Here is a 15,450-nt window from a genome sequence, read left to right as displayed (position 1 = left end):
AATTTAGAAGCTAAAGTAACTAAATGCCAGTCTTAAGTTAAGAGTAAGTAAAAAAAACTAGCTAATAGTAGCATAAGGCTAGTTAAAAGGCCAAAAGCTAAAGTTAGCAAAAGGATAAGTAAAAAGTTAAAAGCTGAAGAAGTAAAATGTTAGCTAAAAGCTCCTAGTGGAAAAAATGCTACTAGAAGCTAAATTAACAAATCGCTAAATCAAAGTAGCAAAAGTTGATAAGTTCGCTAAAAGTAGAAAGAATGGCTAGAAACTAAAAGTAGCAGTGTTACCTAAAATCTAGAAGTACCAAAAAGCTAGCTAGAAGCTAAAAGTAGCTAAAGATAAGCTAAAAGTAGGAGAAGACGAGCTCAAAGTATCAGAACAATAAAATCTACAAGTAGCAAAAAGGTAACTAAAAGCTAGAGGTAGCTAAATAGTAGCTAAAAGCTCAAAGTAGCATAAGAAAACAATCGAAAAAAAACATTGTTTAAAAAAAAACATTGGTCTTGAAAATTCCTCAATTGTATCACGAGGAACATATTTTTAAATAGTTATATTTTTTTTCAAAGTTTAAAAGTTATTCAAACCAAGGCCGAATCAGCATTCACACAAAAAAATGTTTGACAAAAACTAAAATGAACTGAATGGATGTAAAAGAGTGATGGAAGTGTTGTATAAAACGCGGTGTAATGGACAACTCTACTCGCAGCCTACAGAACTTTTACTGCTTTTTAGATGTACTCGTTCTCTGTAATACTGTGGTTCAGGCTCATTACATGAACGTATTAAGAATTTCGGGATTCGTGTACGCTGCTTTTTCTTAATTTAGCAAATCGAAATAGTGATTTGTAGCCTAGGGCCGTCTGAAGTTCAGTTTTCCGAGTGGTACATAAACACAACATAAATGATCCGCAGTTTGCACGCGAAACAGACACGCCCTCTTCTGGACCGCAGCACTCGGATGGGAAAGGCATGACGGGATCCGCCAGTTTCAAGTTCAGCCGCTTCATAGAAAAAAAATCTGAGGAAACTAATCTCAACTGGTTTGATTATTATTTTTATTTAACTATTTATTTACAGAACAGGGTTCACTGGTAACTGCTAGGCCCAGAAAGTGAAAACAACAGACACGGACTCGACGGCGCAAACGCTTAAAGTTAATTAAAGTCAACTAACGCCGCATAACCAGCGGAGTGATCTCATGTTAAACGGGGACACAGCGGCTAGCTGAATGGTACGTTCACGGTTAACTTTCAAAGTAACGGTTAACGCTGAGCGGAGCGACTTTTAGCCGATAAAAGTGTCGTTTTTGAAGGTGAATGTGATTTATAAACCCCGTTAATAACTTGAAGCGAAAAGATACATTTTAAACATAGCAAACCTGGATTTGATTCTGGAATGTGGTGATGGAGAAGGAGGAGGAATCCCCTCTGTGAGTAATTTAGCTGACTTTGTCGTTTAAAATTATCTTTTTTTTTTTTCTAAAGTGTTATGTTATTTCGTGTTCTGTACCCTTAAACTGTTCTGACTCAAACACATTACTTGCACTTTATTAAAAGTTTTCATTTTTCCAACGCGTTTTGTTGACTTTGAACGCATCCGCCAAACTTCTTTTTATGTCAACATGGCGAGTTTAATCCCAGATTACAGGTGAAACACCAAATATAGAGTCACCTGTCACGTTCTGTTGGCTATCTCTTTTAATTTGCTTTATTATGTGAATAAATTGAACAAAAATTGTGACCACGACGGGCAATTTAAAACTTCAAAGATTGACTGATTGAAGTTTTGTGGTCATTTTGCATGTTGTTCATGTCTTTAGTCCTATTTTGCTTCCAATCTGTAGTTTTATTTTGTCTGTTGTTGTTGTTTCTACATTTTTATGGTTTGTTGGCTCATTTGGTGCCTCATTTGAATTATGTTCTTTTTCTCTTATATCTCTGTTACATAGTTATAATTGTTTTGTTGGCATGTATGATCTAATTTAGCCTTCCTTTGGTTATTTGTTTATGATTTTTGTTTCTACTCGTGGTCATTTTGCAGGAAGATTTCAGCCAGATGCAGCATTTAAAGGATACAATCATGTGTTACCTGTCTTACTTGCTGAAACTTCTGTACTGTTTTGTCCAGAACCTTTTATAAGATGTGCAAACAGGTTCTGAGATCATTTTATACGGAGCTGATAAAATATTGAGCTTTGTTGCCATTAAGCGTCTCAAGGTCAGATATAACTTTCATATCCAGACTTGCCTCGTGAGCATAAGCATGAAAATTGTATTTGGCCACGCTTCAAAACCACGTGAGGCTTTCTCAGAATTTCCCTTCAGCTGTTTGAGTCAACACAGCCGAGGCTTTAGCTCATATTTTTGTGATTTTTTTCAATCTCCTTTCAGCACAAAGCTGCGCTGTTCGGCAAGCCGCTCGAGAAGCCAAGTCCCCAGGACCATCTGCAAAAACACAGGTGACGTTTCAAATAAGTTGCCATTTTTTATTTATTTGCAGGAACGTTTTAGAGCCAGTTTACACTTTATAGTTATTATAAAATATATTCCACTGTCTTCTAATTTAAAACTAAAGCTTTTTAAAGATGAACAGAACGGTGAGGACTCATTCGTGACAGATTCATGACTAAATCGGTAAACTCTCTGACATCAATGTGACTTTTTCAGGACAAAAGATCGATGTTTAAAGGAATGTTTAAGACAAACAAGTCGACCAAAGAAGAAGAACCTCAGTTTAGTTCTCGCTCTAATTAGCTGCTTTATAAAACATTAAATCTGTGTCAGATATGTGAGAACAGAAATACTGAGTTGATTCATTCAGGTGACGAACAGGGTCAAATATTTAATTTTGATCATTTTTAACTTTAAATAAAGGTCTACCACGTGGCACCTCATGCTTTGGGAAACATTCCAACTATTTAACAATTATTAATTCTTGTGTACGATTACTATGAAGTCATTTAAATAAATGAATCTGTTCTGTTTTGTACTTAAAGCTCGGGGAGCGTATCTCATTTTATCATCAATTTACTTACGTATTTATGCCATTTTTCTGCTTCTATTGTGAACTAAAATCTGCTTTTTGCATCTCAGTAAAAGCAAATTTTATATAAAAGTTAACCGATGTCCATAAAAGGCTTAAGATCATCCAACAGCAGTGAGAATTTTAACCCTTTTTTTGCCATCAGGACACAATTTATTCACAAAATCCTGAACTGGCTGCCAGCAGTGACGGTTTATCAGACAAGTCTTCAAAGATAGTTTCACGTTCTGTTTTTGTATTCCTCCAAATGAACCAAATTATATATTTATAGAATAAAAATGTCTCCGTCAGGATAAATCGGGTGTGTTGGTTGGCATGCTGAAGTGATCTCCTCGACCGGGACACGCCCGCAGCCGCAGGCCTTCTCAGGTACATCAGGAACACCCAGATATTCACAGCGGCCTCCATAAAACAGAATATAGTGTAAAAAGGCTGATGGGTCACAGTTTGGTCCTGCAGGACCTTTTGGACTTTTCACACGGTAGTGAAAGTCTGACGTCACTAACACAAAGGTGAGTGTCATCATTTAATGTTTGTGCACATTCTTGTTCTAAAAATATTCAAATATTTAATTCATTTTTATCATTTTTAACTTTAAATAAAGGTCTACCACGTGGCACCTCATGCTTTGGGAAACATTCCAGATATTTAACAATTATTAAATAAATCTAAATATTTACTGGGTTAAAGTTTATGAAGCATTCACTCGATTGTGATCCATTTTTCTTCGGTGCGTTTGTTTCGGCACGATTCTTGTCTCACAGTTTTTTAACTTATTTCAACAAATCATATCCAAACCTTCAGCTCTTTCAGAACAATCCTGCTATGGCTTTTGGTATTGGTGCAACTTCAGCTTTTTGAAATATTTAGCCTTTTCTGCCATTTTTTCCTCATAGAAAATGAAATTGAGCTCATTTTACATCCTTCAAATCTTTAGCTCTGTTTACAACATTTTACTGCTCCTTTCACATTTTGTTCAGGTTCAGCTTCTTTCAGCTTCCTTGTGCAAATTTAAACTTTTTTAGCTACTTTCAGCTAATTTCAGCTGTTTTGCTCTCCTTTCAGATTTTTTCTGCTAACTGCAACATTTTTTTGCTTCTTCTAACTTCTTTCTGCTAATTTCAGCTTATTTCTGCAAGTTTGTTTTTTCTACTATTTCAGCTACTATTTAGCTGTTTTATGCTAATTTAAGCTTTTTCAGCTAATTCCACATTTTTTGCACTCTTTTCGAAAATTTTCAGCCTAATTCAGCAAAACTGCTCTTTCCCCTTCCTTCTGGTAATTTAAGCTTCTTTCTGCCTTTTTAGCTACCTTTTAGCTCTTTTTTTTGTGCTACTTTCAGCTTTTTTCAGATAATTTCCACTTTTTGGTGTTTATTTCTGCTTCTTTCAGCCTAATTGGACAAAAGTGTGTTCTTTCTGCTTTCTTATGCTAATTTAAGCTTGTTCTACCTTTTCAGCTACCTTTTTAGCTAATGTCAGCTGTTTTCGGATAAATTCAAGTTTTTAATGTTAATTTGCTACTTTCAGCCTAATTAACTTCTTTCTACTAATTTCAGCTTGTTAAGCTCCTTTCAGCTTATTTCTGCTAGTTTCCGTTTCAGAATCAGCTGAAAAAGCTACAACTAGCATTTTTAAAAATGCTAGTTGTAGCTTTTTCAGCTGATTCCACATTTTTTGCACTCATTTCAACATTTTCCAATTTAATTCAGCAAAAATTTGCTCTTTTCACTTCTAGTAGTTTAAGCTTCTGCCTTTTCTGCTACTTCTCAGCTATTTTTGCTAATTCAGCTTTTTAGCAAATTTCTTAATTTCTGTGCTAATTTCTACTTATTTAAACCTTCTGCTTTCTTCTGCGTAAGCTTGTTCTTCCATTTTGGCTACAGTTCATCATGCTTTTAGCTAATTCCAGCTGTTTTTCCGCATGTTCTTCAGCAATAAGCATTCACACTGCATTTTCGCAGGAAACTCAATTTCTCTAGTTTTACTGACTTTATTTGATAAAACCAGTCAAATGTTATTGTGTAAGTAAAAGGAACTGGGCTCTGTTCAAAATGAGTGGGAAGTTTATCATCAAACACCAACAAAACAAATGTGCCGAAATGTTCCTGCTTTTTGTTTCTGCTCCAGTTTTGTGGCGTGAACAGAATATTCCAGGTCAATCTATGAATTTTAACGACTCCCATAGAAGCGAATACTTCCTCTGCTGCAGGAAGTTCATCCTCTTCATGGGGCGGGCTCAGATTCAGGTCTCGTGGTTTTATTCTCCTCTTTGTTTCTCTCACTGCGACAAAACGTGTGCAAAGGTTCAGTCGTCGTGCTCTGAAAACAAAACCACTCGGGCTACGTTAGTTTTCCAGCGACATCCAGTTTCACTAACAGAACGAGCCGTTGTTTCTGTTTGGGAGCGGGCCGACCCGCCTGCGTCAGCCTTTCAGAGGACGTCCTGACTCACCAAATCCCTGCCGGCCCGTCTGTCGGCTTCGCCAGTTCTAAACACAAAGGGTCTATTTTCATTTAGAAAATGCTGCAGGACCCAACGTCTCACTCACTCTGATTTAATTCGCCTTTTTCCCTCCAAGGAGTCTGAAGGAACGTTCAGCGGGATGTTCAAAAAGTCCACAAAAAGCTCTCAGGTGTTTTAATTAACCACACAACTTGTTACATGTTCAACAAAAAATGATCTAAATATTTCTATCAAGGTATTTTTACTCCTTGAGGATGATTTCTCCAAAAGCACAGAGAACCTTTCAGATGCTAAGGTAACATTTATAAAATCTACACACCCAAACAAAAACAAAATACAAAATGAGTTTATTGCACAAAGCAGAGTGATGAAATGTCTGTTTGTCCTCCAGCAGTCTGAGCTTATAGCAGCATAACTTAAAGGACAGCTCAGGAAACCTGTAGGATTTATCAAAAAGAAAAATCTTAATCCCAGTCTTAAAACTGGACAACGTGTCAGCCTCACAGACACAAACTGGAAGTTGGTTCCACAAGAGAGGAGCCTGGGAACTGAAAGCTCTTCCTCCCATTCTGCTTTTGGAAACTCTAGGAACCACAAGTAAACCTGCAGTCTGAGAGCGAAGTGCTCTGTTGGGAAAATATGGAACAATAAGATCTGTAATATAAGATGGAGCTAGGTTGTTGAGGGCTTTGTAGGTTAGAAGTAAGATTTTGAATTCTATTCTGGACCTGACTGGGAGCCAATGGAGAGAAACTAAAACCGGAGAGATATGGTCTCTCCTACTAACTCCAGTTAAAACTCTGGCAGCAGCATTTACAACAACAAGCCTCAGGTTTAACCTTTTAGCTTGAGCGTTCTTTCCAGAGCTAACAGACCAACGTCACAAGGTCACATTTAATCATGTGGGCACTTATTGTGCCTGACGGCATCGGGACTAATACAAAGTGAAACTTATTATGACTTTTAGCCTTCACTCCTTGTGTTTCAGTCTCCACTGCAACCTATTTAAATCATCGTCCCAGAATGCTTTGCAGTGGTAAAATAATGGTGTTGTCTTTGGGTGAAAATGTCAAAAAGCATACAGTTAATTAAAAACCTTTTTAAATCACCTGCGTGGTTCTGTCGCTGCTGTACAGTCTCATCCATGTTTGTTTGGAAAAACATTTAAAACCTTTATTTTTTTCTGCTGTTTATTCAGAAAGACCCTGAAGACACAGAGACGCACGAGGAGAACAGGAAGCAACTGGAAACCAAAGCGACCCCGGTGAGTCTTTTTGCTTCAGCCATGACTGATCACACAGAACCGATGGACTTCCTGTTCCTCAGAGCCTCCAACTAACCTCCTGATCAGTACCTGCGTGTTACTGAGTCTCTTCTCTCCACCTGTTCTGGTACGCTCCGTCACTTCGTGCGTTTGTGTCCTTGGCAGCACAAAAGTAACATGACCCATGAGCCAGACAGGAGGAAAAGAAGTGGAGCACTGCTGGTCCCACCCAGACTACCTGAAGAGGTCTGAATGGATGTTCTGCTCAGGTTCCTGTAGTTTCATGGAACCGTTCTGACATCTGCTTCGTCTTTGTGTTTCACTGTGATGCAGGAGCTGAAGGAGACACCCGGCAGAGGACAGCAGAGAACTCCTCAGGAGACGGTGCGTTTCTTTCATTTTATATTTTTGAAAACGTTTTTAGCCATTCTTAATATCAGCTATCTGCTTTCTGCAGAGGGAGAGGAGCCCCAGAGAGATGGAAGGAAAAGGTTCAGAACCTCCTGCGGTTCCTGCCAGAGCTTCAGAGGTGAACGAGCCGTTCTGTCCTTGAATCCAGGATGTGTCCATGTTGTACTCTTTACTCCTCTTGACTCAGGAACCCGCGTTGGTTTCATTTCAGGAGATGGACAAAATAAACGGACCTCAGCGAGAGAACAACCAACAGGTGTGTGTGTGTGTGTGTGTATCATTTATATCTTTGCTTTGATGAAGGTTTCTGATTAAAAACACAAATTTCCCTTCAGAGAAACACGTCAGTTGACTTTATGCTTCATTGTTTTTAGTATTTTTACGGGGGAGTTGTGGCTCAGAGGTTAGAGAAGGTGGGCCTGTGATTGGAAGGTCACGGGTTCAACTCCCCAGAATGATAACGTCAAAATGTGGATGGGAAAGGTGAAGCACCCACACCTGCCTCCACCCTCATTAGTCCCACTCTGGGCCCTTAAGCAAGGCCCTTAACCCCCACCATCTGCTCCCCCTGGGTGTAGATTGCAGCTCCCTGCTCCACACAGAGGGCTGTGGTAGCTCGGTGGTCTGTGGTTGTGTCAGGAAGGGCGTCTCTTGTTTAAAAAAAAAAATTGCCAAGTCTTCCTGCGAGGTAGTTCACTGTGTTGACCCCTGAAGAAGGGAGCAGCTGAAATAAAGAGGAAGTTTTGAATATTTTTATATCCTCAAATCATTTATATGCAACATGGAGAACCGTCTTCGGTCAGGGCTACACTTGTTTTGATCATCAAACCAGTAGGATTTTGTGACTCAATGTTTAATATAAAAGTTCTCACAATGCATTGATGGAGTTTTCTTAATTTCACCAGAATTGTCCAATTGTTTGGGATTAAAACGACAAATTTTCTAATCTATATGGCGTTCATGTTTTTAGTTTACAAGACTGTGGTGAGACCAGCTATATTGTATGGACTGGAGACGGTGGCATGGACAAAAAGACAGGAGACAGAACTGGAAGTGGCAGAACTGAAGATGTTGAGGTTCTCCTGAGGAGTGACAAGGATGGATAAGATCAGGAATGAGGTCATCAGAGGTACAGCACAGGTTGAACAACTGGGAGATAAAGTTAGAGAGACCAGACTGAGATGGTCTGGACATGTCCAGAGGAGGGATAGTGGTTTGGACATGTCCAGAGGAGGGACAGTGGGTATATTGGTAGAAGGCTGTTAGAAATGCAGCTGCCAGGAAAAAGACAAAGAGGAGATCTATGGATGAAGTTAGAGAGGACATGGAGGGAGTTGCAGTGAGGACAGAGTGAGATGGAGGAGGATGACTCGTTGTGACTTCTGAAGAGGGAAAAGCCCAAAGAAGAAGAAGAAGATGGCGTTCATGTTTTCTCTGTGATTCGCTTTGGTGATACGTGAACAAACTTTGTCGATTTCCTGCAGAAACAATCGGAGGGCGACAAAGAAGATGAACGGACTGTAGCGAAAGACGACGACAAGAATCGGCCCGAGAACAAACCGGTGAGTTTGTCTCATCACGACCGTGGGTCAAACAGGACGCGGCTCATTTCTCAGTTTTAGTTTTACTCTTAGTTTTTTCAAATATACGGACTGTGTATTACTTTGATATTAAAAGTACTCATCACAAAGTATGAAAACAACAACAAAAGTTATCCTGAACTAGATCAAATGGTGCCGTTTGACACCGTTCACTCGACAGTTTTCCAGATATCTTGATTTCCAATTCTGAAATGTGGGTCCGTACTCCATATAAACAAAGCACCGAGCCGGGTCAAAACCACGTGGACGCTTTGGTTACGTGCTTGACCGGCATTAGGCTGGCTGTTCCTGTAGGTAAACAAATATGGCAGAACACGTGTAAAATGTTTGGGTTGGAACTCTACGACCGTTCAGACTGAGGTGGCTTTAAAAAAACATCAGATCTGATTAAAAGAACTGGGTTGGACTAGAAAACAATAGACTGGGCCACTGTTGCCTGCATTGTGATTATAATTAATGCCAGGCTGGATCGGATGATGAAGGCCTGAAAGATGACGAAGACTCTTCTCGGCTGTGGAGGTGTGCTAGCTGCCACGTGTTAATATTAGAGTTCATGCGGCTCCTAATCACTGCTAACGAAACATTTTAGTCGTCTTTTTAGGCACTAACGCTCCGACCCGTTTGGTGTTTTCAGACCAACGTGAAGAAACCGAAGCGACTCAATCCCTTCATGCCTCAGGTTAAGGTAAAGTTCACAACTGTGACTCGTAAAAACACTTTTGCACAATTCAGAATTGGAGACAACAGATTTATTATGATCGCCTTATTTAACGTTTCCTGCAGAGATGTAGAAGATAGCTTATTTATTCCTTTTTTTTTTTAAATAACAAACATGTTTAAAATGTTGAATAAGTTCAGCTGTCAGAACAACAACTAACAAACTGAAGCAAAGGCAGCTGGGCTTTGTTTTAACTCTCACACATTTTAATTCTCATCCAGGGAGTTTTTTTCAATTCTACGACGGAGCTTTAGGGCCATGCTAAGAAAAAAAAATTAAAAGTCATAAAATTACGAGAATAAAGTTGTACGAGACTTTTTTTTTTTAGCTCTCATTTATTTTTTCCACGAGTCAGATCCACAACTCGACCTGTCAATCAATCCAGTAGGCGTGTCAGTAAATGACCAATCCGAAGCTAAATGCTCTTTACCTGCAGAGCTGCTGCAGCCCATCAGAGCGTACCACCTTACTGTAAGTAGGTTCAAAGTCCTGATACTGATAATAATCTGATGCTGATGTGCTGACAGATTAACTATCTCCTTATTATGTAAAATCAATACCAAAGTATAATTTAACAAGATGCTCAACATTCTTCATTTTACCACAGTTAAAATGTGGTAAACTACTTTATCGTGTCCAAGTTCGGATAATATTACGACTCATTTAGCTTCGGATTGAACATTTGCTGACACGCCTACTGGATTGATTGACAGGTCGTATTGTGGATCCGACTCGTGGAAAAATAAACGAGAGCTGTAAAAAAAAAAAAGAAGTCTTGTACGACTATTCTAGTAATATTAAGACTTTACGACTTTGTTCTCTTAATTTTGTGGCTTTTAATTTTTTTTCTTAGCGTGGCCCTAAAGCTCCTTCGTACAATTCTAAACTGAAAGGTATGAAGTTTTAATGTTGCTCCGCACCATTTTGGTGATTTTAATTCAATTCACTGAATGTGAAGTAAAAGTAACTCATCTGATATTTCATGAGTGTCGGTGTGTATTTTTTTTAAATACAAAAGAGATTGAGTTCAAATCTCCTGTAAATCTTCATAGTAAAAATCTTCTAGTAAAGAACAACAAGGTCAAAGGAAAGGTTTACAAGACAGTGGTGAGAGCAGCTATGTTTTATGGTCTGGAGACAGAGACATGGACAAAAAGACAGGGGACAGAACTGGAAGTGTCAGAAATGAAGATGTTGAGGTTCTCCTGAGGAGTGACAAGGATGGATAAGATGAGGAATGAGATCATCAGAGGTACAGCACAGGCTGAACAACTGGGAGATGGTTAGAGAGACCAGACTGAGATGGTTTGGACATGTCCAGAGGAGGGACAGTGGGTATACTGGTAGAAGGATGTTAGAAACGCAGCTGCCAGGAGAAAGACAAAGACGAGATGTATGGATGCAGTTAGAGGCAACAGCTGAAGGAAATTCAGTGAATCTGTTGAACAGAAGATGCTTGTTCTTTGCTTCCAGTTTAGTTTGTTTCCTGTTTGTCTTTTTCTGCTGACTGATCTTCGTCGTGTCATTTTGGGCAGGTAGTAAATCTGAAACGTTTCCTTCCTGCATGAATCACCAACTTGTAAAAATAGTTTTGGTAGCTAAACGCTCAAAACCTTTGGATCAGCCTTTATTTAAACTGTATGTATTAAAAAAAAAACAAAGATAACTTAATAAATCAACCTATTAACCGTGATTTATCATCTTATTTTGAACTCTTTGTTTTAATCGAACCGTTTAGTTAAATGTTAAAGTTGGTCTGATTGTTTGTGTTCAATAATTTCAGGCCAGAGTTATTCAGAAGGCACAAGACGGAGCAGCAGGCAACTCAGCAGAGGTACAGAAAATTACACCCATTTATTCTCTGAAAAACAAAAGTGAAACTGGTGTTCCTTCTTTCATTTTCCTTCTCACTCGCAGCTGTACGTTAAAATCAGATTTCAGTATTTTCCCACGCGATCTGTTCCAGTATTACTGTGGATTAAAGTGACATTTCATAAATTTACTCGTGTTTACGGATGACAAAAGCCCAGTTTAGTCACTTGACTCCCTCTGCTCTGAAAACAACCCCGCTCTCGCAGATACTCCGTTTGTCTCCAGGGCCGCTCAGCTCCCAGCAGAGACTTGTTGTCAGCGTGTTTTTACCCATGTTGACATGAAATCCATCCCCACCCCCACACAGTCATAGCTGTCTGTGCATGTCCTCAACATGAAAGATGAGCTGAGATTAGGCTTCAACGCGGAACTTGTTTTTATGGTTCTTTTTTTGTTTTATTATTTGCATCCCCAAAAGCTTTTGGTTCTTTTTACTTCTGAAAATCAGCACAAAGTTCCGCACAGTTAAAATATCTCTCCCTCATACTTCCTCTTCTTTTTCTGAGTTTAAACTGGATTCAAAGGAAAAAGGGGAAAACACTTTTAATATTTAATTTAAATTCCTGCACATCATTCCCAGTCTTGCACACATCATTTTCTAGTTTGTAGAATTGTATGCATGACAGATACATTTCCCAGTGCCATTAAAAGTTCAGAATAATTCTGATTTTATTTTTCCTCAGAATGAAGGGTCCAGCAGGTCTTTATTTGACCGACTGGAAGACTTCCGGATCGACCCCTCACAGCCTGAAGCCGGTCAGGTTGGTCTCTGAAACCAAATATGTTCTCGCGTTTAAATTTTAAACATGTTGCCTCATTTTTTGAACAGCAAACGTAAACGTTACAGCCTGCTAATGTATTCTTGTTCTTCAGGATGTGGAAGATCTCATGGAGTGGTGGAACAGGGTCGAATGTAAGCAACGTTTACGTTTTTTTTTTTTCTTTTTATATTTTGAAGAAAGACCCCAGTTTGGACACTAGTGTTCACTTTTAGAAAACACTATTTCCAATTTTTAACAAAACAATGCTTTATGTACTAAATTATCCATGTTCAAAATAATTTGTGAAAATCATTGTATAAACTAACAATTAAGCACAGAGGTCATTATTATAAATATGAGGCTGGTGGTATTTCCATGTGATGCTACACAGTCATGAGTGTAAAGTGTGTACAGCATGGGACTGAGTACACATCCTTGCGACATCCCTTGTAGCATTCTTGTAACGTATATAAAACATAAATATTCATCCATCTTTTTATTTTCCTTTCACAGCATGGGAGGACACGCCTCAAGCAGGGGACATGACTGAAAAAGAAGAGGCCAAGTAAGTTCAAGTGTTTTTAAATCATGTTTCTTTGTGTGTTTTTTTTTTTGTTGCTAGAAACGTTTAAAATATTCTGGCTTCCAGAGACTATTCTAACCAGGTGCTAACAAGATTTCTATGGTCATTCTCTCTGCTCTTCGTTTTTCAGAGCATTTGCTGTAACGGCGGAGAAAGTTCAGAAGGGCATCCGTGTTTTCAATAAGCTGTTCTCAGAGCGCGCTGAGAGCCTCTGGCAACACGTTATTGACCTAAACGCCATCGCCGAAAGCCTGGACAAGTTCAACAAGAACACGAAGATTGCTCAAATCACTGGTGGCTCTACCAGTGCCATTGGGGGCGTTGCCACCATTGCAGGCCTTGCCTTGGCTCCAGTCACCATGGGAACCTCTCTGATTGTCACAGCGGTAGGTTTGGGCGTTGCGACAGCAGGTGGTTTGACATCAGCGGGCGCCGGCATCTCCAACCAGGTCAACAACTCTATGGACCGCAAGAAGGTGGAGAAGATTGTGGAGGACTACCAAGAGAAGATCACCGACCTCAACAAGTGCCTGAAGTACATCAAGCAGGGGATTGAGAACCTGCGCAGGTTTGATCTGATCAAGATGAAAAAACACGCCTACAACCAGGACTTCCCGGCGCTCACAAGTCAGTTCTACGAGGATGGCGCCATGGCGGGTAAGGCGATCCTCGTCAACGCCAACGAGATCATGCGAGTGGTTCAGATTGCCAATGTGGCAGGCAGCACAGCGGCCAGAGCGGTCCAGATCGCCAGCATGGCCACTGGCGTACTCACTGGCCTCTTTGTAGGCATGGACATTTACTTTGTGGCTAAAGACTCGAAAGAACTCAAGAAAGGCGCAAAATCTGAGTTTGCTGCAAAAATCCGGGAGGTGGCCACACAGCTGCACGAGGGTTTGGTGGAGTTGAACACAATCCGACAAGAGCTACAGCCCACCGAGCCAGAAAAGAACACGATCGACAAAACCAAACATTTAGCCAGTGTAAAGAAAGACACAATGGACAAAAACAGCAGCTCAGACAAAGATGAAATCCACTGCGTTTAAAAAAACATCAAAAAGGACATTGAGAGCAAAGAATACGTTTGCCGCAAACCCATCGCAGAATAAACTCAACTTTGTTCTAGAGTTTTATTGTCCAGACGTCAAATCAAACTGACTCCTTAAAATCTGGGCTGTTGGCTCTTTTCTGACTCTTTGTTGTACCAAATCTACGTCTCTGTCGAGTGAAACTGACGAGTGGTTTTCAGTTATGAGGTTCGGCAGCTGTGTGAAATATTTGGTTGGGAGCAGTTTAAATCAACAAAGATGCAGTGAATACCGTAATTTTCGGACTATTGAGCGCACCCGAATATAAGTGGCACCCACTAAATTAAAAAATAATATAGACCGCGCTTGTCTATAAGCCACGTTGTAACATGAGATCTTTACACAGAAAGATTTTTTTATTTTATTTTAATTAAATACGTACCCGTAACATACACAAATACGTAGAGTAAATGTTTTTTTTTCTGAACAGTGCCTAGAACACGGCTGGTAAAAAAAAAACTAACTATATATATATATATATATATATATATATATATATATATATATATATGTATATACACATTAACCTATCAGGAAGTCATTGATTGCTATCTTGATCTTCCTCCCGTGCATACTAGTGCTGTCCTCCTGCTCAGCTGTCAGGATCCACTGGCAGACTTGAGCAAAGAGTCCCCCATCACATGCTCCACACATGCAGGGGAATTCCCACTGGTTTTCTCTTCCCCTCCCCATTTCATTGGCCTCCCCTCCTTGTTTCATTGATCCACTGTGACCTGTTCTGTAATTTCATTGGTCAGATTTTTTAAAACTTTTATTTATACAGGTAGTCTCACTGAGTCACGAGGACCCACCCCAGAGAGACACGTATTGGTCAGCCATGTGAGCACCCGGGTGTGACGACGCTAAATGTTCTGGTGGCACGAAGCTCATTAGCCCATCAAAAAAAAAATCCATAAATTAGCCGTAGCATTGTATACGCCGCGGGGTTCTAAGTGTGTGGAAAAAGTAGTGGCTTATAGTCCAGAAATTACGGTACTTTTCATAATTTAGACCCAAGTGTATTTGGATGTGTCGTATGTCCTCAGAGACGAGTGCCTTCAGAGGACAGTGGTGTGTAGGTTTCCTGTTTTTGTGTCTGGGATGAAGTTAAACGTCTGCTTGTTCATTTTAACGGGTGGATAGAAGACGAAACGACAAAAGAAAGATTCACAAGGATTAAATTAAAGTTTAGACAGAAAGACAAGAAGTTTTTTTTTACTACAATAAATGCAACTTTACCAATAATACCAGGTGATATCTGCACAATAAAAGCATTAAACTGCACAAAACTACAAGCAAAAAAAAAGTTTTGATATATTCATCTTAACTGCCAATTTGTTTATTATTTTATTCTTTTTATGCACTTTTTACTCGTGTTCATGCAGATTCGATCTTGGTTTGTCGTTTTAATCAATGTTCTTTGCTGCATTTTTGTACTTTTATGATGAATGTCTGGTAGTTCACACAGCTATAAAGCATAAGTTTATTAATCGTGTTTTTCTTTGAACTGGTCGACAGTTTGAACTGTTTAATGATTTATCAGGTGAATGGGAGTTTTGTCAATAGCTTTTTTTTTATTTTTGAAGAGTTTAAAACTGGAAACTTGTTGTTTTAACAGTTTGTTTTATTGGTTGTAAACCTGCTGACCTA

The 15,450-nt window shown here is 39.4% G+C and overlaps 1 protein-coding gene across 1 annotated transcript; it reads left to right on the top strand.

The window, feature by feature from the left end:
• Positions 1 to 6,960: 6,960 nt before the first annotated feature.
• apol1 (apolipoprotein L, 1) lies at positions 6,961 to 13,860 on the top strand. The gene is made up of 11 exons (XM_037681896.1): positions 6,961 to 7,012; positions 7,100 to 7,150; positions 7,224 to 7,295; positions 7,389 to 7,433; positions 8,662 to 8,739; positions 9,413 to 9,463; positions 11,280 to 11,330; positions 12,052 to 12,129; positions 12,242 to 12,281; positions 12,643 to 12,694; positions 12,843 to 13,860. Exons 3-11 carry the CDS (start codon positions 7,245 to 7,247, stop codon positions 13,756 to 13,758), a joined length of 1,362 nt encoding a protein of 453 aa, XP_037537824.1. The 5' UTR covers positions 6,961 to 7,012; positions 7,100 to 7,150; positions 7,224 to 7,244; the 3' UTR covers positions 13,759 to 13,860.
• Positions 13,861 to 15,450: the final 1,590 nt, after the last annotated feature.

This window comes from Nematolebias whitei, chromosome 9 (genome assembly GCF_014905685.2).
Source record: "Nematolebias whitei isolate Nwh7 chromosome 9, NemWhi1, whole genome shotgun sequence".
NCBI lineage: Eukaryota > Metazoa > Chordata > Actinopteri > Cyprinodontiformes > Rivulidae > Nematolebias > Nematolebias whitei.
Note: the sequence above shows the minus strand (reverse complement) of the source record. Positions and strands in the feature narration are given on the sequence as shown.

Bases quoted from the DNA above. Each gene is read 5' to 3' on its own strand.
- apol1 (XM_037681896.1), top strand. From the start codon at position 7,245: ATGGAAGGAAAAGGTTCAGAACCTCCTGCGGTTCCTGCCAGAGCTTCA. The intron at 7,296-7,388 runs GTGAACGAGCCG...GTTTCATTTCAG, and splicing joins TTCCTGCCAGAGCTTCAGAG to GAGATGGACAAAATAAACGG. The intron at 12,695-12,842 runs GTAAGTTCAAGT...TTCGTTTTTCAG, and splicing joins ACTGAAAAAGAAGAGGCCAA to AGCATTTGCTGTAACGGCGG.